This window comes from Neolamprologus brichardi, chromosome 5 (genome assembly GCF_056152115.1).
Source record: "Neolamprologus brichardi isolate AB-2024 chromosome 5, ASM5615211v1, whole genome shotgun sequence".
NCBI classification, from domain to species: Eukaryota; Metazoa; Chordata; class Actinopteri; order Cichliformes; family Cichlidae; genus Neolamprologus; species Neolamprologus brichardi.
In genome coordinates, this window is record NC_142108.1 from 8,786,333 (window position 1) to 8,810,725 (window position 24,393).

The 24,393-nt window shown below is 39.9% G+C and overlaps 1 protein-coding gene across 2 annotated transcripts; it reads right to left on the reverse strand.

The window, feature by feature from the left end:
- Window positions 1–627: 627 nt before the first annotated feature.
- synpra (synaptoporin a) lies at window positions 628–24,138 on the reverse strand. Of its 2 annotated transcripts, XM_006784596.2 has the most exons (6): window positions 24,014–24,138; window positions 23,831–23,896; window positions 3,258–3,382; window positions 2,880–3,078; window positions 2,475–2,666; window positions 628–2,213 (listed from the first exon to the last, which is right to left on the reverse strand). In XM_006784596.2, exons 1-6 carry the CDS (start codon window positions 24,029–24,031, stop codon window positions 1,962–1,964), a joined length of 852 nt encoding a protein of 283 aa, XP_006784659.1. In that variant the 5' UTR covers window positions 24,032–24,138; the 3' UTR covers window positions 628–1,961. The 2 variants fall into 2 exon arrangements, with proteins under 2 accessions (XP_006784659.1, XP_087697405.1); XM_087841279.1 differs by lacking the exon at window positions 24,014–24,138 and having other exon boundaries at window positions 23,831–23,947.
- Between the last annotated feature and the right edge of the window lie 255 nt (window positions 24,139–24,393).

The following is a 24,393-nucleotide window of genomic DNA, read 5'->3' on the forward strand; positions in this document are numbered from 1 at the left end:
GGTCTTAGTGGAAACTGCTGCATCATTTGGAGGGGTGTGGGTGACCTTTTAGAGAGAGAGACCTTTAAAAATGCACAGGCTTACATTTCAAAATACTCTTGAGACAATTCATTTTATTATTGATGCGCAAATTCCTGAGACATAGACTATGATGTTATAATTCTGTATTCATTTGGATTTTAAGATTTGGACTTTAGGCCACTGAGTGCTACAAAGGAAAGCACACTAAATCATGAGGACACATTACTGTTAGTACTATTACTGTACATAAAACTATTTAAATACACATTTCTTTTAAGTAAACATTATGAAGACACCAAAACATTCAGAAATCAATTTCTAGGAATTTCAGAGTGGTATGATGAAATCCATGTATGTGTTTATTGCTCTTTGCTTTATTTTCTATAGTGTAGTTCAGAAAGTGAACAAGGTACGGTAAAAGATGAACTGTTCTAGTGACACTCCAAAACCTACACGCAGAGACACCACATACATTTGTGTCTCAGTTTGCGTTTCTTATATCAAACAGAAAGACAGCCGTGTGTCCTTGCTTTGTTCTTGGGAAATCAAGGAAAAGGGTCAGAGGTAACAGATCAAATCAAGATATCAGAACAGATGAAGAAGTCGTTTATGGACAAATTTATACATTTTTATTAGGATGAATTCCTGAATTCCTGACCTGTACACAGTCATCAAGGATGCCAGATTATTATACAGTGCATGGATGTTCAGTCTACTTTATTACACTGATGCAAGCCACATGCTTAGAAGTTCAAAGAACAGGGTTGCACAAGTCTCATTAATGTAAACAAACAGCAACCACGTATTATCCTTTGATTTTGACTTTACCATACATGAAGTCACACCTCTGTGGTGCAGAAAGGAACTGTGATTTTTAAAGTAAAGTATAGCTCAGTAGCCGTTATACACAGATGAATCTAATATTCACTAGTCTTCTGTTGTCACTATAGCTTTTTTGCTGGGCTTTATTAGTGTGTGAGGATGCTCTCGTCATGCTTTAGAGAGGTGGAACTTGGATCTGGAATTACTCATCAGTCTGACGATGGCATAGGAAGCAGTCCCAGGCATTTGTAGCAGGAGCAGCCACTTGCAAACAATAAGGGGAGACCAACTCCCTCTTTACAAATAAAATGCCAATGTGATGCTGCCTGTGCAGAAGAAATGAAAATGAAAGGAACAGAAACTACATGCTGCAATGGTTGCATATACAATTTGGTTTTCTTGCACATTCCCTGTATGTTTTGCAGAATGAAGTTATTGCCTTAGTTTTTGAAGACTTTTTGACATCGTCAATAGCCAGTGTTAGAATGAAGCTGGAATGCGTTTGTGTCACAGACAAATCACTGAATTTATTCTGAATTGATATGTGAATTCCCATTATCAAAATATATTTCTTATTAGATTAAAAAGAAATTACACTTGTAGTAATACTTAACTGATGAACGTCTAGTAATCAGTCAGGGTGTAAACTTTCAGAGATAAAATGCATGTCTCCCCCACCCCCCTTTGTTTCACAGAAAGCGTATTAACAACACATAAAACATCATGCACTTGGAAACTTTGGAGTATACAAACACGGAGTACTTTTTCCTTCCACGACAGAATGCAAACCACTTTGGAAAAGACATCCAATCAAAACATTGTATGTCAATTACTGAGCACAGAGAGAGAGAGAAACTGTTACTAATGTGTTTCAGACTACAAGAAATACAGCATTCAGCAAACAACACCTCTGTAAGAGAAGGAGTAAAAGACTATATCTAATAACTTTACCCAACAACACTTGTATCTACAATGAGTGTACTGGGACACACCGACATTGGTTTTATGACCACCGTTTTGCATTCTGCTCAGACAAACTTCACTTCCGTCTTCTTCTATCGCGCCTGATTGCCCTGCTTAAAGACGCTGAGGTGCTATTGCAAAATGAAAAGAGACAATTACATTTGACTGGGGTAGGAAGTGGGCCCTCCCACCTGGCTATACTCAGATGGCTGACCCATATTGCCCTGGGTGTTGTAGCTCCCTGACTGGTCAAAACTTCCCTGGTTGTATGACTGCTGGCTAAATGTGCCGCCCTGCTTCTCAGACGCCCCGGCTGCAAATTTTGAAGCACCCTTGTGCCAGCCGGTCTCCTTGAAGACAAACCAGATGTTCCCAGCCCATAGAACAAAGTTGAGAAACCCAAAAACCTGAAGAGACAGTGAAAGAAAGAAATTTACAATAAACATCAAAACATTCAAATAATCTTGGCATAACTGCCCCCACATATTCATTCAGCTTGAACAACAATTTTTGCTGTTTTCACTGGTTACATCTCCCATACACTACCATAACATCAGTCGTTCACACTGTTCAGCTATTTCAGTTTCCACACATCAGTTTAAACATGTTCAGAAAACTGAACTTTTCTAGTTGATCTTTTCATGCATTTCCACATCTTTTGTACCTACCACTGAGGTGTTGAGTCCAGACCAGCGAGGTCCATGCAAAGATCCACATTTGTTGGTCTGGTCTTTGCAGGCAGAGATGAGGAGCTGCACCTCATCTGGATCGGTGGCCACTTTGACATCGGACAGGGCCTTGGCCCAAGCGGAGGAACTGACCAGCCACAAGAAGGAGAACACTACTGTCACTACAAAGTCCTGGAAGAAACGAGAGAGATCATGTCCATAAGAATTCAGCGCAATAAAACTATAGCATTACTTTAAATGCTTACTTTAAATGAGTGAATAGTTAGTTTGTGAGTCAATGGAAGACGTCAACCTGGACGAATAGAGGGTCAGACTATGTGCATAACGTACTCTTGATAAACTACCTAATAAGGACTGAGAAAGTGTTTCATCGACTGTACTCACAATGAGTGGTGCTCGGCTGTTTTCGCGGTACTTGTTTAAAAAGAAGATGTAGATAATGGCAGCCACGAGGGAATAAAGGAAGGCGAAGACTGCAATGGTGACAAAGAACTCAGCAGAGGATGAATAGTCTCCGGTCAGGAAAACACGCTCCCTCCTCATGGCTTCACACATGGGTGCTTCAAAGGACACCTGGTGCAACCTGGTGCACACACCAACACACGCACGCACGCACGCACGCACGCACGCACGCACGCACGCAAGGGTCAAGTACAAAAGCAATGAACAATTAACTTTCACTGTCAGCAGTTCATACATTTCATGTAAAGCTCTTAGATCCCGAAATGTCAGCAGGCTGTCAGACACATGAAGGCCAATCACCTGAAAGGATAACCAAAGTCAATGCCAATGCTGAGGTTGCTGCTGGCCTTCTCCATGCAGTCCACGCTAACCTGCAGCTGCCCAGTATAACCGCCACATGTTGCAAATGCGAAGATGGAAAAGAGCTGCAGAGACACAAAGAAAAAAGCATCACATGCTCATCCAAAAAAGATACTACAAGTAATATAAAGGGGACACTCTGAGAAGAGAACAATCAGTTTTCTTCAAACACATTAACAAAGGCCTCAGTACAGGGTTGGGCAGATGAGCAGGCTCACCCGGATGAGCTGGAGGAAGTGGCTTAGGAGAGGGAGATCTGGGCTCCACTTAGGGTGCTGCCACCACGGCCCAACCCCCCAAGCAGTAGAAAATGGATGGACGGTTGGGTAAAGTTTACTTTTTCCTTCTCAGCTCGATAACAATCATTTACCAAAAACTTAAAGTTACAGTTTTACATAGAAGAAAGTTCCAATGTGAAGGAGACTCAGTTTGACTCATCTGCTGCATTCCCTCACTCCACACTACTGTTGTTTTTACTTTGCAGGCTATTGTGTGACTCAAGTCCAGCTAAACTTTACACAGGTTAACACTGATTAGCAGTAATTGAAATCATGGCTGGGGAAAAGCCACATTGCAGATTTTTTAGGATTTTATTTTTAATTTGTTTGCCATTTGGGGGCAGCAGAACACCATTTAAGTACCAGAGACTGTATCATCACTTTATGGTCTGCTGTCTGTTTAGACATATTTTATAATCTCACCACTATCTCATAATGCCTGCAGATACCTACCTGGGACATCAGGATTAGAAGAAGCATAATCTAAATGAACTTTAATTCCACTGGTCACTGGGGGAAAAAAATAAAACAAAAAAAAAACTGCATGCATACAAACAAGTGGACAAAGGAAAATCTACTCAAAGATGGTTTGGGAAGCATTTGAGTACATATCACATAGTGAAATGCTATTGTGTGTGAAATTTGACCCTCAAAAACAGAAAAGTAGTTGATCAGTGCAAATGACTTTGTCTTATGGATATGTATATATGAGTCATATATAACATTTTCTTTTGTCCTGTCTAGCAAACAGATTAGCAGCATAATTGTGCTGGCAGCCCTTTGATCTTTTAGTGGTAGTGACATAAGAAAAAATCTGTAGTTGGCTGGACACTTGTGTTAACAGCATGACAGGAACAGGTGTTGAATGGCATTATGCCCTGAGAAACACAAGAAAATTGTGACAGAGTGATACATATATAGTTATACATATGTAGTCACAAAACATGCATAGAGAGGGAAAAAAAATCAGACTAACAAGTTTTCTTTTTAAATCTAAACCCAGATGTTTCGCTAAACCTAATCTAAACCTAAAGTTATATTTCTGTGCAGAAAAAGTATTTGTGAGTTATAAGTCATTATAGCAAAAATAAAGTATGTAAGTTTCCTCCACTTTTCTCTAGATGATGGTGGAAAACAATATTCCGAAATGTCCAACTTTTGTACAAGGAAGGGACAATTTTATAAGGAATGGCCCTCTCGAAAGGATACAGAATTAACAAGAAGCAAATGTGGTACTTGACAAAAAAATTTACTACGAAAATGTTAAACCACAAGTCATACTGATATTTTTAGGAAGCCATAGAACTGGCAAACTCTCGCACTATGTCAGCTGGGACCAGCTGGGACCAGCTCAAGTCCCTTGCGTACAATGAGATCAATAAAAGGCTAAAGAAATGAATAAATGGATGGATAATACTACAATTTATCATCTTGAATATTTGAGGGGCTAGTCTTTCTTACAAGTTTCTTTCACTAAATACTCCTGAAGAGGTCCAGTCAGGTTTCAGAGCTCATCACAGCACAGAAACAGCTTTAGTGAAGGTTATAAATGATCTTCTTATGGCCTCTGACAGTGGACTCATCTCTGTGCTTGTCCTGCTAGACCTCAGTGCAGCGTTCAATACTGTCGACCATAATATCCTATTAGAGCGATTAGAACATGCTATAGGTATTACAGGTACTGCACTGCAATGGTTTGCATCATATCTATCTAATAGACTCCAATTTGTTCATATAAATGAAGAGTCTTCTTCATACACTGAGGTTAATTATGGAGTTCCACAGGGTTCAGTGCTAGGACCAATTCTGTTTACATTATACATGCTTACCTTAGGCAGTATCATCAGAAGACATTGTATACATTTTCACTGCTATGCAGATGACACCCAGCTCTATCTATCTATGAAGCCCGATAACACACACCAATTAGTTAAACTGCAGGAATGTCTTAAAGACATTCTAACTTTCTGCTCCTTAGCTCAGATAAAACTGAGGTCATTGTACTCGGCGCTGAAAAGCTTAGAAATATGGTATCTAACAAGATTCTTACACTGGATGGCATTACCTTGGCCTCCAGTAACGCTGTGAGGAACCTTGGAGTCATTTTTGACCAGGATATGTCCTTCAACGCACATATTAAACAAATATGTAAGACTGCGTTCTTCCATTTGCGCAACATCTCTAAAATTAGAAATATCCTGTCTCAGAGTGACGCTGAAAAACTAGTTCATGCATTTATTACTTCCAGGCTGGACGACTGCAATTCATTATTATCAGGAAGTCCTAAAAACTCCCTGAAAAGCCTTCAGCTAATCCAAAATGCTGCAGCAAGAGTACTGACAGGGACTAGAAAGAGAGAGAGCATATTTCTCCTGTTTTGGCTTCCCTTCATTGGTTTCCTATTAAATCCAGAATTGAATTCAAAATCCTGCTCCTCACATACAAGGTCTTAAATAATCAGGCCCCATCTTATCTTAATGACATTATAGTACCATATAAGGTATCATATCATTAGAGCACTTTGCTCTTGCACTGCAGGCCTACTTGTTGTTCCTAGAGTATTTAAAAGTAGAATTGGAGGGAGAGCCTTCAGTTTTCAGGCCCCTCTTCTATGTCCAGCGTCTCCTTTCCAGTCACCTTTTTCACTCACTATGTGTTAATAGACCTCTCTGCATTGAATCATACTTGTTATTAGTCTCTGTCTTTCTTCCACAGCATGTCTTCTATCCTGTCTTCCTTCTCTCACCCCAACCGGTCGCAGCAGATGGCCCCGCCCCTCCCTGAGCCTGGTTCTGCCGGAGGTTTCTTCCTGTTAAAAGGGAGTTTTTCCTTCCCACTGTCGCCAAAGTGCTTGCTCATAGGGGGTAATATGATTGTTGGGTTTTTCTCTTTATGTATTATTGTAGGTTGTGACTGTGGTTGTGATTTGGCGCTTTATAAAAAAAATTTAATTGAATTGTGTCAAATTCCACTTACTACAGTACCTCAGTGGTTCTGCTCTATGTGCCTGGGGCTTTCATGGCTGGGGATTAAAAAAGGTTGCTGACACGACACCGCTTCCATTGTGAATAAGTCCAAATGCATAAAACACACATGAAGTGAAAACAAGCTGCTCATTACAGTCACCAAACATGAATGTGCAGCGAGCACATAATCATAGTCACACACTTCCTCTGCCCTTAACATCTTTCCTCCCCTAGCCCAGTTGTCCATATAAAGCTCTCATAGCCTCAAGAGTTCTCACAACCATAATCACCATAATCAGACCTGACGCCTGGTTAGCATTAGCCTCCCCTCTCCCATATTACAGGCAGCTGGACATGCAGCTTGCCAGCAGCTGTGGAGGTTATGCAGCATCTCTGCTTGTCTGAAAGAATGTCAGCCTCTGGAGGGCACTATCAGATCACTGAGCTGGACTATGCCACACTGAATGGATGCTTTCATGTTCGTGAAGGGAACAGGGGCTAAGCACACATATCTTCTCATCTTGCAAAGAAAAGATTTATGGGTCATGCAATGAGAAATCAGTGAGTGCTTCCCATATGAGCCGCTAAAATTCAGCAAATATTTGCAAATGAAACTGTAGACATTAAATGAAGGTGTCAAAATGTTTTAATTGATGTCATTTTTTCAGTATTTCTGAGTCCCCCTAACTTTATAAATACTAGAAAAGTTGTATGAATTTTATTTTACATTTCATTTACACCCCCACCCTTCATTCACTGCTTCTGCTGTGTTATTGTTCAAATTTATAATGTAGCCATAAGCTTCATTTCTTTCATTTGGTTTGTAGTTTATAAGCAGCTATTTATCAGTTTCTACCAGTAGAAACTGAAGTAAAAAAAACTGAGTAGCACTGAGACCGTTTGATAGGCTAAATTTTTGTGTCATAATGCTTTAAAAAAAAACCAAGATTTTTAGTATCATTTTCTTCTTTTTGCATTTTTTTAACATTAATTTTCTGTTTATACACCAGAATGCAGTTACAGGTGGAGTTATATTTACTTATAAGTCATGAAAAAACACATTTACTGATCATAAACTGATATAGAGAGACTTCACCTTCTTTTTCTTAAGAAGAACTTTTTTCATAGTCCTTGGAGGAAGTCCTTCCTGTGGTTCTGCACAGCAAAACTGTGGACTGCTACAGTTCCTGGAAACCTGTTTTGGGGTCTATTTCAGCATCTACTTAAGTTTAGGTATTCTTCAACACAAGAACCTTTGAGTGACATAAGTGCACTGTGAGTCATTTAGACACAAGCTTTGTTGCGGCATAATCAAAAGGAAAAGGAAATATGGATATGGGGAAGTTAAAGATCACACAGTGTGAGAGAAGAGCTACACCGACAATGCTCCGCTGTCGACACGTGGCACACAGCTAGCGTGATATTGCGTGGATAGCCCTACAAACCACTGATCGCATTGTTGTCTATTTAGCTGTTGTGCTATAGCTGTTGTTATGTCAAACACTGGATTACTGTATCATTTTATTATTATAGTTTGGTTGTTTGAAAATAAATAGGAATAAGCCCTTTAATGTACGTAGTATAGGAGGGAACTCATTAATGGGCAGTTTCTTACAAAAGGTCCCTAACACTCTCCGGTCCAGGAACATTACAGCTGTCAGTGGCAGCAACGTAAACTAGAACCAGAACCAGTCGTTATGATACCTTTTGATATCATAACTCTGAAATGCAATGGTCACAGTGTTGGTAGCACCGTATGTACTGTAGGGAGTGTATCTTAACAAGGCTGCAGTTCCTCCACAACTGCTGCCAAGTGGTTTGTCATTTCTAGTGTTTTTCTGTTTCTATTGTTATTCACAACCTGTGTTTTATTCTTTATGTATATGTTGTAATTGATACTTGGTACTTGAATTTAATTCTTGTCCCTTTTCCTTCTCATTACTGTTCATAATTCTAAAAAAAAGTGTTTCCCTCTGTCGAGCTAGTTCTCATTTTTGTAATCAGGTATCTTTAGTGTCTTGTATTTACCTTTACTTCTGCCCCTGGCTGATTGTCCTTATTGTTTACATCTGTGTCTAGTTATGCTCCTGTGTCCAACCCTCTGATGTGTATAAAAGTCTTCTCTTCACTGCAGCCTTTGGTGGATTGTCTGTTTTGTTGTTATCCATGTGTCGGACATGCTTGTTTAAGGCAAAAGAGTGATAGCTGATTTGCAGAAGGCAATATGCAAATTGTGCTTTTCAGAGCAAGCGAGGAAATACAAAAGAGCAGCATCCAGGTCTGTTCAATGACTGAGTGACTGTCTGACTGAGTTTTCAGTTCAATATCCAAAGTGTTATCCCTGTTGTGTTATCCTGAAAAACACATTATCATTTGTTTAAAAAAGCGGCCATTGCCACGGCAACATTAAATAAACCACTGACTGTAGAAAACTTTCTACTATCATTTATATAAATGTATTGATATAACTGTACACCAACATAATGTATCTAATGTTATACCTTTATACCTGTCAACAAACGTTAACATGTTTACGTATAACAAGTATACTGGATCATCTTTTTCTGGTAGCAAATTTGATGTCGAGAATTCCGTTATTTTAATGGTATTTACTACATTTCTAGTATGCTGACACTCCTGATGAAGACCATCAATAGATTCAATGAAATTGCAGAAAAGTGAAGTTATTCTCCAAGTTTCCCCAGCTGTATAATCTGATCTTTAAGGCTAAGTGGCAACAGTGAGCTCACAGGGGCATAATTGCACAATACTAGATGCTGCTTTGCCAAGCTAATCAGGGTCACAAAGGACCCAGCTTGGTTTGGCAGGTTCAGGTGAGCCGAAATTACAGCCAGATGATAAACAGGGGACTCCAATTTCCACTTGCAGCTTCAGGCCTCAGGTGATGGCTGACTGCTGCTTACCTAGCTGTCATGGTGCACAGCTGCAACCTCTCTTGGAAATCCCTCCACTGAAGTGTTTGTCAGTGCGTCACTGTCTTTAGCTTTGTTCTGTTCTGAAATTTGCCGGCCTATAAACAAACATGCCCCCCCCCCCGAACCAAACAAACACACGTTTAACTAATGTACATGTGCTGCTTAATCATATGCAGCTCAAAGTGTTGACAGATATTGTACTTGCTGAGTAGCGTATGTGCATATCTGGGTAAACAAACAGTAGAAAAAACAAGTGACCAGGGGAGAGACAGAGTAAATGCTCCATCGTAATTATCAAAGACAGCCCCAGATAAACATCACTCTCTGCCTGTCTCTCTGCTTGTGTATATACGTACTCCTACAGCTGCCTCCCCTGCCTGTGATTTTCAGCTCGGGTTTAGCCCCTCTCATTTCTGGCTGGGGCCTTTGAACAGGAGAGCGTGGCATTGTGGAAGTAGGGTGGATGCTAAGCTCCGCGCTCCCATGTGTTTATCTGCCTCTCCCAGCTGGGCTCCTCAGGGAACAAGAGATAGAGAGAAGGGGAATGAGAGAGGAGGGGAGAGAGGGAAAGCAAAAAGGGAGAGACAGATACAAAGAGAAGAAGAGAGAAAAGCCAGGGCGCAGGAATGAAACCCGCCTGCAATGCAAACAAAGCCTTTAAACATCTCCGTGTTTGCCGCCATCTCCTCTACCCAACACTGGTACTGAAAAGCACTAATGTGAATATTTTAATTTGCATTCAAACCAGTGTTAAGACATATTTGCACTTCAAATAAGAATTAAGAAAAAGCAACTGTGATATTATCTACAGTTTTAAACGAGCGGTAGTGGATAAGAGTGCAATGGTTTTGTCTGAGAGTGTAGCTCGAGCGGTGTTGGGGGCTTAAATGGAGATGTGAGCAAGCACTGTGAAGGAGCGTAGGCTGGCTGAGGATTATGAAACTGATACACTGGCTTCAGGCTTGACCACCAGCAATTCGACCCACTGTCCAGTAGACACACTGTCTGTTGTGAAAAACAGGAAAATAACTAGGGAGCAGCAAAAATATGAACCAAACATGCAACGAAATCAGGGGTGAATAATATTTTAAAGAATGGTATCTGTGGATGCAAATGAAAAAAATGAGGAGAATCACGTGAGAAAATGGAGGAGCTGCTTCAACACAAGGACCTGATAAGAGCGGCAGAGGAAGTGACACTGAGGTGACACTGAGTGGGGGAGGTGAGGATCAGAAAAATGAGCTGAAATATGAGTTCGCTGATGAGCTGCACTTGACATTTTCACAAACCTCGGCACAGATGCAACACATACAGTCATACACAATCCACCTGCTCCATTCAAGTTAATAGGAGTTGGTGCAGTGTAAAGTGGTTGCCTCAGGAGAAGGAAAAACGAAATGATGAAATAAAATACAGTGGAGTTTGGGTTCAAAGTCGGGACAGTTTAGTACGTCCTAAGATAGTACAGTAAAAACGTCTTAAGCCACCACTCATTTCTTGAAATTTTGCTTTCAAGCAGCCAGACTTTATTTTTAAAGTAGTCTTGAACAGTAATTCTCTAAGACAGCGGTCCCCAACCTTTCTTGCGCCAAGGACCGGTTTATGTCTGACAATATTTTCAGGCCTTTAAGATGTCGCAGATAAATACAACAAAATAAAACCAGTACCAAAAAAAGAAGATTTATTCATAACACACGGGAAAAGGCCCAGGGAAACTGAGTTAACGATAAAAATTATAAAAACCCTGAAAACCATAAATTTCACACATAAGCCTCAACTCTCGTGGCCCGGTACCAAATGATTCACGAACCAGTGGGTTGGGAGGTTGGGGAGCGCTGCTCCTCTAAGATATCATAAGAACTTTCAAAATCTTTCTTTGGGGGCTTTTTCCACTTATTTTTAGTCCAGTGCTGGAAGCCATGTCCTTAAGAAAAAATAAATAGTCCACCAAAGACCTGACAGAACCTGAAAAATGCATCTGGCCCTCCATTTACAGAAATAGTCTTAGTTGTAGGGTGGCTGTCGAAAAGAAAAGGAAACAGGGATTTTTTTTTGGTTCAGATCATTGTAACTATGTGCAGAGAATGCCAGGGGAAAGATACAACAGTGAGTGTCTACAGCCATCTGTGAAACACAGTGGAGGCTGCATTTCAGCCAGTGGTGTTGGAAATCTTATCAAAATTGATGGAATTATGAACACGGAAGTCCAATTTTAATCCAACATGATACACCTTATGGAAAGCATGTGATTTGAAATGAAATGGAACAGTTTCCATCATGGATAAGCGTCCCCAGAGCCCAGACCTCAACATTATTGAAGTGTTAGATCATGTTGACAGAGCACCAAACAAAAGGCAGTCAACATCCAAAGAAGAGCTTTGAATGTCCTTCGAGAAGCCTGCAGAACTATTCCTGAAGACTACTTTAAGAAATAAGAAGAAAGTTTGCCTAAGAGAGTTCAGGCTGTGTTGAAGAGCAAAGGTGGTCAAACCAAATATCAACTTTCCCACTGCTTAGAACGTTTGCTTATGTACAATTTCTGTGTAGGTCTATTCATATTTCATTAAATTACTACTTATTTCTCATTTTCCCAGAAAAAATGTAAAGAACAATAGGGGTGGCTCAAGATCTTTTTACAGTATTATATTTTATATTTCAATCATAGAAATGTATCTGGGACAAATATAACACTTTCAAATAAAAGTTATACTTCTCACTAATAATATCATTTGCTTATCTTTGAGTCAAACCAAAGTTAGCCTCATCCATGTAAACAAAACAGCAAATGAATAGCCATCTTTTGCTTATGTGACAAGTTTCCTTCAAAGTTATTCCCAGTGGCGTTAGCTAGTTCAGCTATCGTTCAGCTAGCTAGTACAAAAGCTAGTTCAGCTATTGTAGCTAATGGTTTTTTCTTTAAATATAGTTGGAAAAATGTACTGGATCAAAGACCATTTGAAGAGATGGCAGCAAAAATGTTTTGGATCTGAGAGCTGAAACACCAATTACATCGTGTAACCTGTTCCAGAATGTCCCAGACAATCAGGAAGTCTCCAAATCTATCCACAGGTCTGACTTTCTCATCTGTTTTCTATTTGCTTGTGTATTTATACAGTATTTCCAGTTATTTAGAACTCCATGTCTGCATGTGCATGGCTCCACATGCGACTCCAAATTAGCATAATCGCTCCATGCGCATGTGTGTCAGAGTGTTTGCCTAGATGGGTCTAGATGTGAGCATGCAATGTGTATGTATGTTAACACAGAGTAAAAATATCTCACTCTCTCCAGTCAGGCAGAAGCATTGGTTAGCGTCTACGCACACACCAACACAAACACACACACTTTCACTTGCTCTCAGTACTGCAGCTTGCCAGTGTGCAAACATGAGCAATTTTATGGCAGCTAGTTAAGTACAAAACAAACATGTAACAAAAATAGAAGCACATTTGAGGAAGCAGACAGACACATATGTGAACTTTTACGCAACACTTGATGATGGCTATCACTCAAAATGACATTCCAGTACAAAAAGGTAATATAAATCGAATTTTTCTGATTTATTTGTTTTTAATTGGCAACAAAGACTCGCTCTCTCTCTAATAAGACTTTTCGGTTGATGGCACTGATGTGTGACTTGAGCACTATAGATGCTGCAGAGCAGAGCTGAAGGTTTTCTATCACATTACATACATACATGCTTTTTTTCTACCAACAGAAACACACGTGATTATAATTCATTTATTGTGATTTTCACCACTGCATTACAAAAAAGACCCACCTTCTTCACTTACTAAGGATCAGGTCACACTAAGAAGCAAAGACTGCAAGCCCTCAGTGAATCACTGATCTTCAATAGCAGCAGAACAGAACAAAATCAGTAGCTCATTTAGCAGTGGCCAATCCCCCTCCTGCACAGGCAGTGCTTTGTGCCAACCACAGATCCACCCAGATTCATCTTTCTTTTTATCTCTCTCCTCTCCGGCTCTGTAAGCTTGACTGACCACAAGAAAATTTCATTTTTTTTTTTTTTTAACAATGTCTCTTCGTGGTGTTCTTCGTGTCTCTCCATGGCTACTCAGTCAGGTGATCAACTGGAACCTGGTGCTGTATCCTAGGGCGACACTGTCCCTTTGAAGACGGGGTTGCCCAATGAAAATGTATCATAAACCCACAGTTTGATTCTGTCTTTAAATATAGCCCTATATGATTAAAATGAGTAGGACCAGGGATTACCACCTTATGAAACTGACTTCTTCAAAGTATCCAATTACACTACAAGGCAGAGATGTTTTCAATGGCCAGACTTCGTGTCACAGAGAAAAGCCTGTTGGGGGAAATAAGGGTCAGATCATCAATCAGTGCAAACCTTGTGATCTATTAGGGCAAGAAGAATATATATTTATATGTGTATGTGGGCGTATAAAAAATGTAGTTTAATTAATTATGATTTGGATTTGAAGTCATATTGTCCAGCCTTAACACATGTAGTTAGCTTCTAACAACTGTAATGGCAGCTTCTTTGTTAACGTTATTCCCTTCTGAGGGGTTAGGACAACACTATACAAGATGTCCTCCCTCCCAACAACAAACAGAGTAACATGCAGAGTTAGACCCATATAAGATTTTTTTTAAAGATATTGATGAAACGCAAGCTCAATTTCAGCCTAAATTTATGAAACAAAGAGCACCTCAGTGCTGTCTAAGTGCCTGTGGCAGTGGTCTTCAGGTCGAACATGGTCAAAGGATAGATTATGAAGGTGGCCATAAGATTCAGCTGGACATTACAACAACCTACAAATGTAGGTTACAGGTGAAGATCAGTGCTATAAACGATGGTGGGTCAGGTATCAGGAGAACAGAGGAAGCATTAGACATAGTTCAGTAGTTTATGGTTTGGCATACTGCACTGTTTAAAAGAACACTGGTACTACGTAAAATGTTAATTAAAGCAGTGGCTCGGACATCTTAAATTAATATGTCACATTAAAAATTAGGGGCAGCACGGTGGCACGGTGGTTAGCACTGTTGCCGCACAGCAAGAAGGTCCTGAGTTCAATTCCAACATCAGGCCGGGGTCTTTCTGTGTGGAGTTTGCATGTTCTCCCCGTGTTTGCGTGGGTTCCCTCCGGGTACTCCGGCTTCCTCCCACCATCCAAAGACATGCAGCTTGTGGGGATAGGTTAATTGGATAATCCAAATTGCCACTAGGTGTGAATGTGCGAATGAATGTGAGTGCGAATGGTTGTCTGTCCCTGTGTGTTAGCCCTGCGACAGACTGGCGACCTGTCCAGGGTGTACCCTGCCTCTCGCCCTATGACAGCTGGGATAGGCTCCAGCGCCCCCCGCGACCCTGAAAAGGATAAGCGAATGGATGGATGGACATTAAAAATTAGACAACAAATCAAAAACTGTGAAATGTCATACTATCTTTTTTCAATTATATGCTAATTTTGGCTTCTGGCAACAGCATTAGAGACAAGCAATGCTGAAAAAAAAACTTGGTTGTACACAACTACTTTGTTTATTGTCATGAGGTCACTAATTACAAGGGAAGGAAAAACAGAGCATCCCAGAGAGGCTGAAGTTAGTCTATATAATACAAAGTGGCTTTGTGACATTTGTATTCGTTACCATACTGTCTCAGTACCTGTGATCTTACATGCACTGTGTGTGTGTGTGTGTGTGTGTGTGTGTGTGTGTGTGTGTGACGTCATATTTGAACAGGCATGTCTGGCTACAGGAGACGACAGGTTAACCTTTTCCTGTCTGAGTCAAAGATGGCAGACCACCTTCACAGGGTTAAAGAGTACAGCGGTCCAGCTCCGACCTGATGGGTTAAAAAAGGCCACATCACATCTAAAAGCTCCCCAAATCTTACAACCCAATGAGTTTTAATTAAGATCACTTCATAATTACAATGTCTTTGAGATATAATCATACGTTGTACCGTCAAAACAGTTTTTTTTCTTATTCTTGTTTTGTTCTATGTAGATGTATCGGCACATGAAATATTCAGGTTAAACCTTTTCCCTATGAAATCTGTTTAATATTGAATTTGACAGAAGATGTTTCACTAAAGATGAGATTTATAGTTTTATTTCCCAAAGTAAAAGCAAAACAAAACATTTTCTATAGATACCCTGATGGGGTCCTGCTTTAATCCCCATCACCACTGGGGGCCTGTACATTATTAAATCATGTTCAGTTCTTTCAAATGATCTCTCCTAATTGAAATGAGGTGCTCAGGTATAGCTTCACTGACCAACATAAAAAAAGAGAAACCTATTTTTGCATAACTACTTAATGCTAATGGTGCCAATCTTATGTCAACATATCAACACACATAAAAAACAACACAAGTTAAGAAATTTTCACTCATTTCACTTCTCCAGAGAGTACACAGACCCAACAAAAGAGCAGTCCAGCTTGTTATCAGTCACTCATAGATTTACTGTTACCAAACAGCATATCTACTCCAATGAAAATGTCAGGCCCGTCTTACCTTTAAGTCCTCAGGCAAAATGTGGCCTACAAACTTTCACATTTAACCGCACTGTGGCTGTTATGGGCTAATGTTGGTCATCAGCTTATAAAATTATCTGTGTGGAACCACTGAGTTTTCCATGCATACATTTCTTACTACTATATTATACATCTTAATCCAAGTGGACACATTTTTTTCTCTTGGTCTTGTGTCCCCTTGTCAAAAGCAACTGAGTTTTTTAGTGCTGAAAAACAGATCTTTGACCTGGCAAATCTCTAGTGATAACTGTCAGCAGCTGTCACCAATCTCACCCCATCTCACATTCATGTATTTTCCTTTGAGGTATATATGTGTGTGTTTGTGTGTGTGTGTGTGTGTGTGTGTGTGGAAGGGGGGGGGGTGCTTTTACAATGTTACTGCTTTTTAGCAGTAACATTGTGGAGACATACTCTCAAGTCCTTACAATGTAAATGATTTGATTGTAATGTGAAAATGTTGAGTCTCCAGGACATTCTTTGAGTTGTTGTAATGCTCTCTGAAATTACAGACACAGTGTGTGAGAGAACTTATGACCCTGCAAAAATGTTTGTCCTAAGGATTGTACAACTGTCTGTCAAGGCCTTCCTTGTGACATATTACTGATGTGACAGGTCAACGAAGAATGAACGATTAGAGAAAAAGAGAGATACTGAAATGTGCAATGCATCTAATTTTGTCCCAACTCTGTTTAGTCACATGCTTTTTACTCATATGGGGATTTGCATTACAACATAAATCCTAGCTAATCTCAAGTGTTCAGTTGGCATCATCTGAAGATGAGAATTCTTACAATGGCCAGCACACTGTATATACATGACAGCTCAGACTCAGATAATTGGGAACCAATTATATCTCTGGTAAATTTGGCCTGTAAATTAGCAAATTTCCATTTAACGTAATTATACGTAATGACCTCTATTTCCACCTTGCTGGTTTTGGCTTTTCAGCTGCAGTGCTGAAACAAACCAAGCACTGGCATTAACAATTAAACAAACACCAAAACTTGCTTTTGCTTGGTTTTTGGTATTAAATGTTAGTATGAACAATCAAACCCCCAGACTGTGGCATGTTATCCTTTGCTACACTGCACTCAAATCAGCATTGTCTCTTATAGTCAAATTCAACTTTTTGACAGTTCAACAATTAAATTTATGTTGGCTGGTTTCAGATAAATATTGTACCGTTTATCTATAATCCATCTGCTGTAGAATACCTCCCTCCTTTTAGTACTACTACTTTATTTACATGTTGTCATGGTTTCTGTTGTACAGGGTGTTTCCAAACAACACAATTTCATTGCAAAACATGTAACAGACATGCCGTGCCACCATTTCTGCATGTGTGTCTGTTGGGTCTGTGTTTCCACAGGCCCCGCTAGTTTAGAGACGTATTCATCATGAAGAACGAAACCAAGACAGAAAATCTTCAACTGGTCTTTTACTCGCTAACGAGGGAAGCTTTGGTCAGAACCAGGCGGTGGAGCATAATGCTCATCACCTGTCTCTAGCCCAAATATTTCAAAGAGCAGCTCTCCTTGCAGCAATTTATTCCCATGAGAGTTACAGTTTACACAATACAACAGAACACAAGCACCTCCCACTGTAAAAACCCCCAGTGGTTACAAAAGGCAAGGCACTGTGTGTGTGTGTGTGTGTGTGTCATGGGGGTGCGTTTGTGTGACCTCCTGCTCAGTACAAGGATCATAAAAGCAGGACACTTACAACACAAGAAACAGATCTTTCAGATAGAGTGTATCTACAATAAAACCCACGTCAGCCTCCCCCAAAACCAATATGGCTGGAGAGGTGGTCAGGATCAAAGGAATGGCTTTGATCCTACTGCTTGAACTAAGACTTTACAAATTTAAGAAACACAATGACAACATTCAACAATTTGACTTAACAGTGTCCATTTCACGTTTTAATGAGGCAAAGTGTGAAATGGACATACATGCTGAAGTTGCTTTCCCAGCAGGGGGAGATAATATATTTAAAGGTGAGAACTCGGTAGTGAGCAAGAAAGGTAAGTAGTATATTCCAGGGTCCTTAATCGGCAAAAATGATTAAGCTGGGTGGCTAATATGGAGTGAATGAAGTGTTAAATGGACAAAGTGGACCTGTCTATTACACACTTTACTGTGATACTGGGTTGGTCCAAAGGATAAATCAGGGTGGTACTGTTGACCCCCAAAATATGATTGCAATGCCTGGTGATCCCAACACTAATGCTACAGGGCTACAGTGGACCAGGTGGATGCAATGTGTTGTATTTACCCAAACACTTCAGTGAAGTGCAATGTAATGGATGTATTTCTGTTAGAGATGGACCGATCCGATATTACGTATCGGTATCGGTCCAATACTGACGTAAATTACTGGATCGGATATCGGAGAGAAATAAAAAATGTAATCCGATCCATTAAATATCAAAAAAGCACCTCACAAAACTTGCGGCACGGCGTAACTCGGCTCATAACCGTAGCACTTCGGAGCAGTGTGCATCACGTGATAGAGCGGACCAGCATTTCATCTCCGAGAAAGTGATCCCAGAGAGAAGTAAAGCAAGTGTGTAAGTTCATCTCTGAATGTTTGTAAAGCATTCCCACGTTAAGCTTAACAACCGATATATGGAGCGACTGCCTCTTCTCTCCCCCTCCCTCTGCTACTTCAATCATGAAACTGCTTAATGATCAGCTGTTCGGCTTTTCTGTCGCGAGTCCGTCTCTCTTCTTTGTTTTTGGCCCACTTTGCACCAGAAAGAGGAATCCAGCGGCTGAACAACAGCAGCACGTTTAACCTTGATAAGCTGTTGTTAGAATTTATTTATTATTACTTTCAACACCAGGATCCTTTTCTACGCAGCTGACGGCTGGTAACTGTGCAGGGGCGGATCTAGCAAAGTTTAGCCAGGGGGGCCGATAGGGCATGAACAGGGAAAAGGGGACACAAAGACATACTTTTCTTTCTTGTTCTCATTTAAAATATCTAGCTTTTAATAAATAATTATCTGAATCTTACATCCAAAGTTTTAATCTGATGTAAAATATATAGAAGTCCATTACTGTATATAGTAACTGTTAAGTCTAATATACCCTATAAGCTATACTACTTTTTCCTTTGGGAAGATACCATCTGTGCAGTCTGCAGTTCTGTTGAAGAAAGATGTTGAATCTATTTAATTATTCTTGAAAAATAATTTATTTCTGTGCATTTTTTTTCACCCTGCATCAAATTAAAGTTGATTACGTCGATTAAGCATCAATAGGTGGGGGGGGGGGGGGGGGGGGGGGGGGTTCCCTATTTTTTTTTTCTGGGAGTTTGCAACCCTATTAGTTAGGTTGCTTAACATTTCTGCTAAGTACTCTTTAAAGTACCAGAATGGGGAGGATGGAGTAGGTTTAAGTTTATTAGATTGATCAGTATTGCTGAACTATGAAATATTTTGGGCGCAGTGTATTTTTTACATACAGGTATAACAGAATAGCTTTAGTGTTGTTGTTTATTTAAACTTGAGTATAAACTTATACAAAATCCAGCAAGATATTAAAAAAAACAGTTTTATTGATTAAAAAACACACTATATCAGATATATATATATATATATTGGTATCTGCAGATATCCACATTTATGATATCGGTATCGGACATAAAAAAGTGGTATCGTGCCATCTCTAATTTCTGTTACTGCTCTAAACTTCTATATACTTGCTGTAAAAATATGTCCTAATTATGACTTACAGTATGTTTACCTTAAGCAACCTGTTATTTGTCAGTCTTCCTCTATGCTGTATTATTATTATTATTTTACATAAAGATACTCAAAAATATGCAAGTAATTAAATTCATCTCCAGCTCTGACAAAGGAATCAACAGTTTTGACCCAATGTGATGTATATGTTCCTTAATTATCAGTGCTTATTACTATTAAATTACATAAGTAGGATAATGACTTTTAGTTAATTAAGCTTGAAAATCATGCCCACTTTTTTTGAGAATTTTATGTGCTGTATTTTATTTTTTAACAAACACTGATTCCACAAGCCTGTTTCCTTTTTTTAAGTTCCTCTTTTTGTGTCATCCAGTTTTTTCAGTATATGTTTTAGCTTTTACTGTTTTATTTAGAAGGTACTCTGTTGTATACTTTTCACTTCCTCTCTTTGACATCGTGATTGTTTTGGTCATGAGAGAAGCTGGAATTCAAAAGCTCAAATTTAGCTGTAAATGAAATTGTCTTGTCAAAAATTGTGTTGTATATTAAAAATGATTTTTTTAAAGAAGAAAATGACCTTATTGTGAATAAAGTACTTGACAGTGGTGAAGTGTTGAGCCAACTGTAACATAAAAAAAAAAATCCAAAGCGCCTTGAGGCGACTGTTGTTGTGATTTGGCGCTATATAAATAAAAGTGAATTGAATTGAATTGTTCTCTTCCTGCGCGCGCGCACACACACACACACACACACACACACGTGCACTGACCACTCAAGGCAAATTAAACTGCCTTACTGTAAGGTACTAATGATGGCATCATAGAACAGTGGGTCTGTCAATCTGTCAATGTTTTTGGATGAGAGGACAATCCTTCCTAATAAATTAGAATCATGCTGCAGGCTACTCATCAGCATGAGTTTTGTTTTTTCTACAGTAAAGGAAACCAATGAGTTAACAGAATACTGGTAAAACTGCTCTGTGTTCAGTGGCACAACAACCCATCGACGCTTCAGTGCATTGCAAAACGCACATTTACCATTTACATCATGTGCTCAAGCAACTGTACAATTTCGCTCTCTCTTGGCATCCTCTCGTCTCTCCACCAAATGCATACACATAAGCATGAAGACGCACACAGTGAAGAGTTTGGGCACATCTCAAAGGACAGCTTCTGCATGAGTTGGTCCACGGTGGAGAGGAGGGGACCTTACAGCTGTTTGGAGCAGAATATGCCAGCCCCTGACAGTGTGCCAAACGGGCCAAGAGCCTGCATGCACAGACGCACACAGAGTGGTAAAACCATCCTCCGGAATCCCCTGAAGACATGACTGATTATAAATGCTTAATCTCGTGCAGATCCAGCACAGACTAATAATATGGTAAACCTACGAGTGTCCTGCAACTAAGGTTAACTTATCCTTTATACAACCCTCTATTTGTCAAAGGTTTATCATTCACTAAATAAATGTAAATTTCTGCCCAACAGAATGGCTTCAGTGCCTTGGGGTGTGTAAACAAATCAAAGTGACGCACATGTTTCTGCTGGTATCATAAATAGTGTGGGAAGAAATTTAAAAGAAGCTTTTAGATGATGACGCATGATTATCAAACACAGAAAAGTACTGCGGTTGCCAATATTCTTGTGGTTTTGCAGATGCTTCCATGCTTCAACCTGAGGGAAAAACAGCTCAGCATCCAGAAATTCCATGCATACTGGACAATGCTGCATCTAACGGGGTGCATTATCATATGTGGAAAACCAGAATTTACTTCCCATCTCAGACCTGCACTTAAAGCGAGCCTCAGTGTTACTACGTCCCTAACCTTAGCAAATGCTTTCAGTCACTCAACCCCGAACACACCCACAGTACTGTGGCCATCGTCACTGACTTTACATGACCTTAACATTGCAGTTGTTGAAAGTAAGACTTTAAGTACTTTGGTTACAGTTGTACACACACAAAAAAATCTTGGTTAACTGCTCAAATTCTATGCCTGGTGAGCATTACAGTGATTTGCAAAGACATGGAAATATTAAACAAACACGTTAAGGATGTGCATTTGCCTGCGCAAACATATAAATGGCTTCATTTCCACTGCACAGCTGCCTTAGCGGTTGCTGTTACAAATGCCAAGCATGACCAAGTAGCAACACCATAACAGAAATGTGCTGGTCTGCTAAAATAATATAGTGTGATATCAGCACACTGAGAGGTTGAAAGGCATCCACAATGCACTATTTATTTATTTCCATGTGATAATACTCATCCCATTGTTTATACCTGTATAATCCAGTGATGCTGAGCAGCATCATGTCTCAGCTGGAAGTCACTTGGTGGGCGACAGTGGGAAACAGTCCCTGCAGGCTTCTCACTTCTTACATCCAACTGGGACCTCGGATAAATCGCTACTAGTTGCATATACTAGTTTACATATTTTGCAAATACATTCACTATTTTCTTTAAAAGTATGAGAATAAATACACTTAATTAAACAATACGTATATATATTTATGGGTTACCATGATGTGGTGGCTTTTTTATATTAAGACTTTCTCTGAGTAGTTGGAAAAGGGTGGCAAGATCTTTACACATTTATAAGGACTCCCTGCAGTACGATGAAAAACTTACTATGGGAATAAGACCTGGTGTTGAACTGTAGGTGTTGCAGAATAAATCAGAATACTCAGGTCATAATTTGAATTGTTTGCATGTTTATGAGCCCACTGGCCAACAGAAACACTGGAAAAACTGCCCTTCTCTTATTAGCTGAGCATGTGAGAGCTCAGCTAAAGAGAAAGAGAAAAAAAAAGGTGCAGGAGAGAAAAGGTCACTTTTATAATGTTGTCATGGGGTGTATGTGTGTGTGTATGTGTGTGTGTATGTGTGTGTGTGTGAAATGCAAAGATTTATTGTGGCTTGCGTAAGATCGTGGTTAATACATCTAAGCAAACAGAACCAGGTAGCCAGTGGATCAATATGTCAGCATGTATGGATGCAACAAAAATGTGTGCAGTCATGCTCACAAAACAACACGTGATTCCTTCCACACACAGACACCCACACACACAAAGAGTTGCACAAAGACCCACACAGGGAACTATGACAGTGCGCTATCTTCATCATACAGATGGTACTTTGGCTCTGGCCCCCAAATATCACAGTTAGGTCACTACAAACAGCCAAAAGGGATGCACTTGAAAACTCACCTCACTGACAGACATCTGTGTTATCTCAGCTTAAGTGTCTCTTGAAAGTGAGTTTACTTTATTTGCATGCAAAAGAAAAACAGCTTGTATTTTATTTTTTTCCAGAGTGAAGACTGCTGCTCGAGGACTCTCTGCACTTTTGATGGCATTTGCAAAATTGAGAAAGACAAGCTTCCGCACGCACATATCCTATCTGAGCAAAAGCTGAATACCCTTATGGCTACAGTAATTTCTCCAAACTCACATCAAAGAAATTCACTTAATCCTTTTTTTCTCCTTTCTTTCTTTGTGGCTCTGGGTTTCACTGCACTGTACAACAAATAAAAGAAGCTACAACCGGCGCCTAGACAGAAAAGGGTAAAGCTTTAATTCAGTCAGAGCTAGGACACCCCATTGGTATTGTGGATTTCTGTTATATCATCTCACTTTGGGTAAAATGGGGCATTTTTTGTTTGGTTGGTTTTTTGCAGGGACTAGCGCAAAAAGCACAGGGCTGGCACCAAGTAGGCATAATTGAAAAGATAGTGGTTTCCCCTGGCGTGTAGTTCTCACGGAGCTATAAATCCTCACATAAACTTAAGCCCTTTAGTCACAGTGGAAAGCATCATAGCAGAGTAGATTGCGGGTAAGGTGTGGGAGACATGAAAAACAGCACCATTCACACAGGAACACTTAACAAATGCGGTGAAGTTTAAGTTCCGTCCTACAGATGCAAGAATTTCTTCACAACCAGATGTTTACTGAGTGTAGAAAAATGTGGGCTTCAGCGATAAAGCTCACAAACCCTACATTATGTAACTAATCATGTTTTTTTTCCTATTTTTTCTAATTGAAATGGCCAAAATGGGGTTAATGTAAGTAGTGCAAAAAAAAAAATGGATCCAACTCACCCATTCCAAAACACGGATAAATCCCAGAGGTAATTTAAGTACTTGAAACGTCCCCGCAGAAACGAGCTGCGCGAAGACAAGGCGGGAGAATAAAAAAAAGATTCCAATTTCCATCATCAATTAAACACACAGTGATCAGCTGAGCAGCAGTCAAACACATTCCTGTGTCTTTAATTTACTCACCTGGTTGGCGGTGTCCATTTCAAAAGAAGGGTACTTTGGGCTCTTTTTGTTTTTGTTTTTCTACTAGCGTGAGTATATGAGCAACAGAGAACCGAGAACCAGGACCCGATTGATGTGTCTGTGGCGATAACAGTGAGGCGCTCTGAGCTCTGATTCCGAGTCCGACCGGAAAAAACCGACCCACAGTCGAAGATTTTTCTTTTCTTTTTGCCATGGAGACAAGCAGGGATTGGCCCCCGGAAAGACGAGCGTTTCCTTTGTTTTTGTCATTGGCTGGAAGTTTATCGATATTTTTGCAAATCCCTCTCGATGTATGAATTTCCGTTAATCGCGCATTAATGGGAATAAATTACAGCAAGGGCAGTGAACAAGCTGAAAGA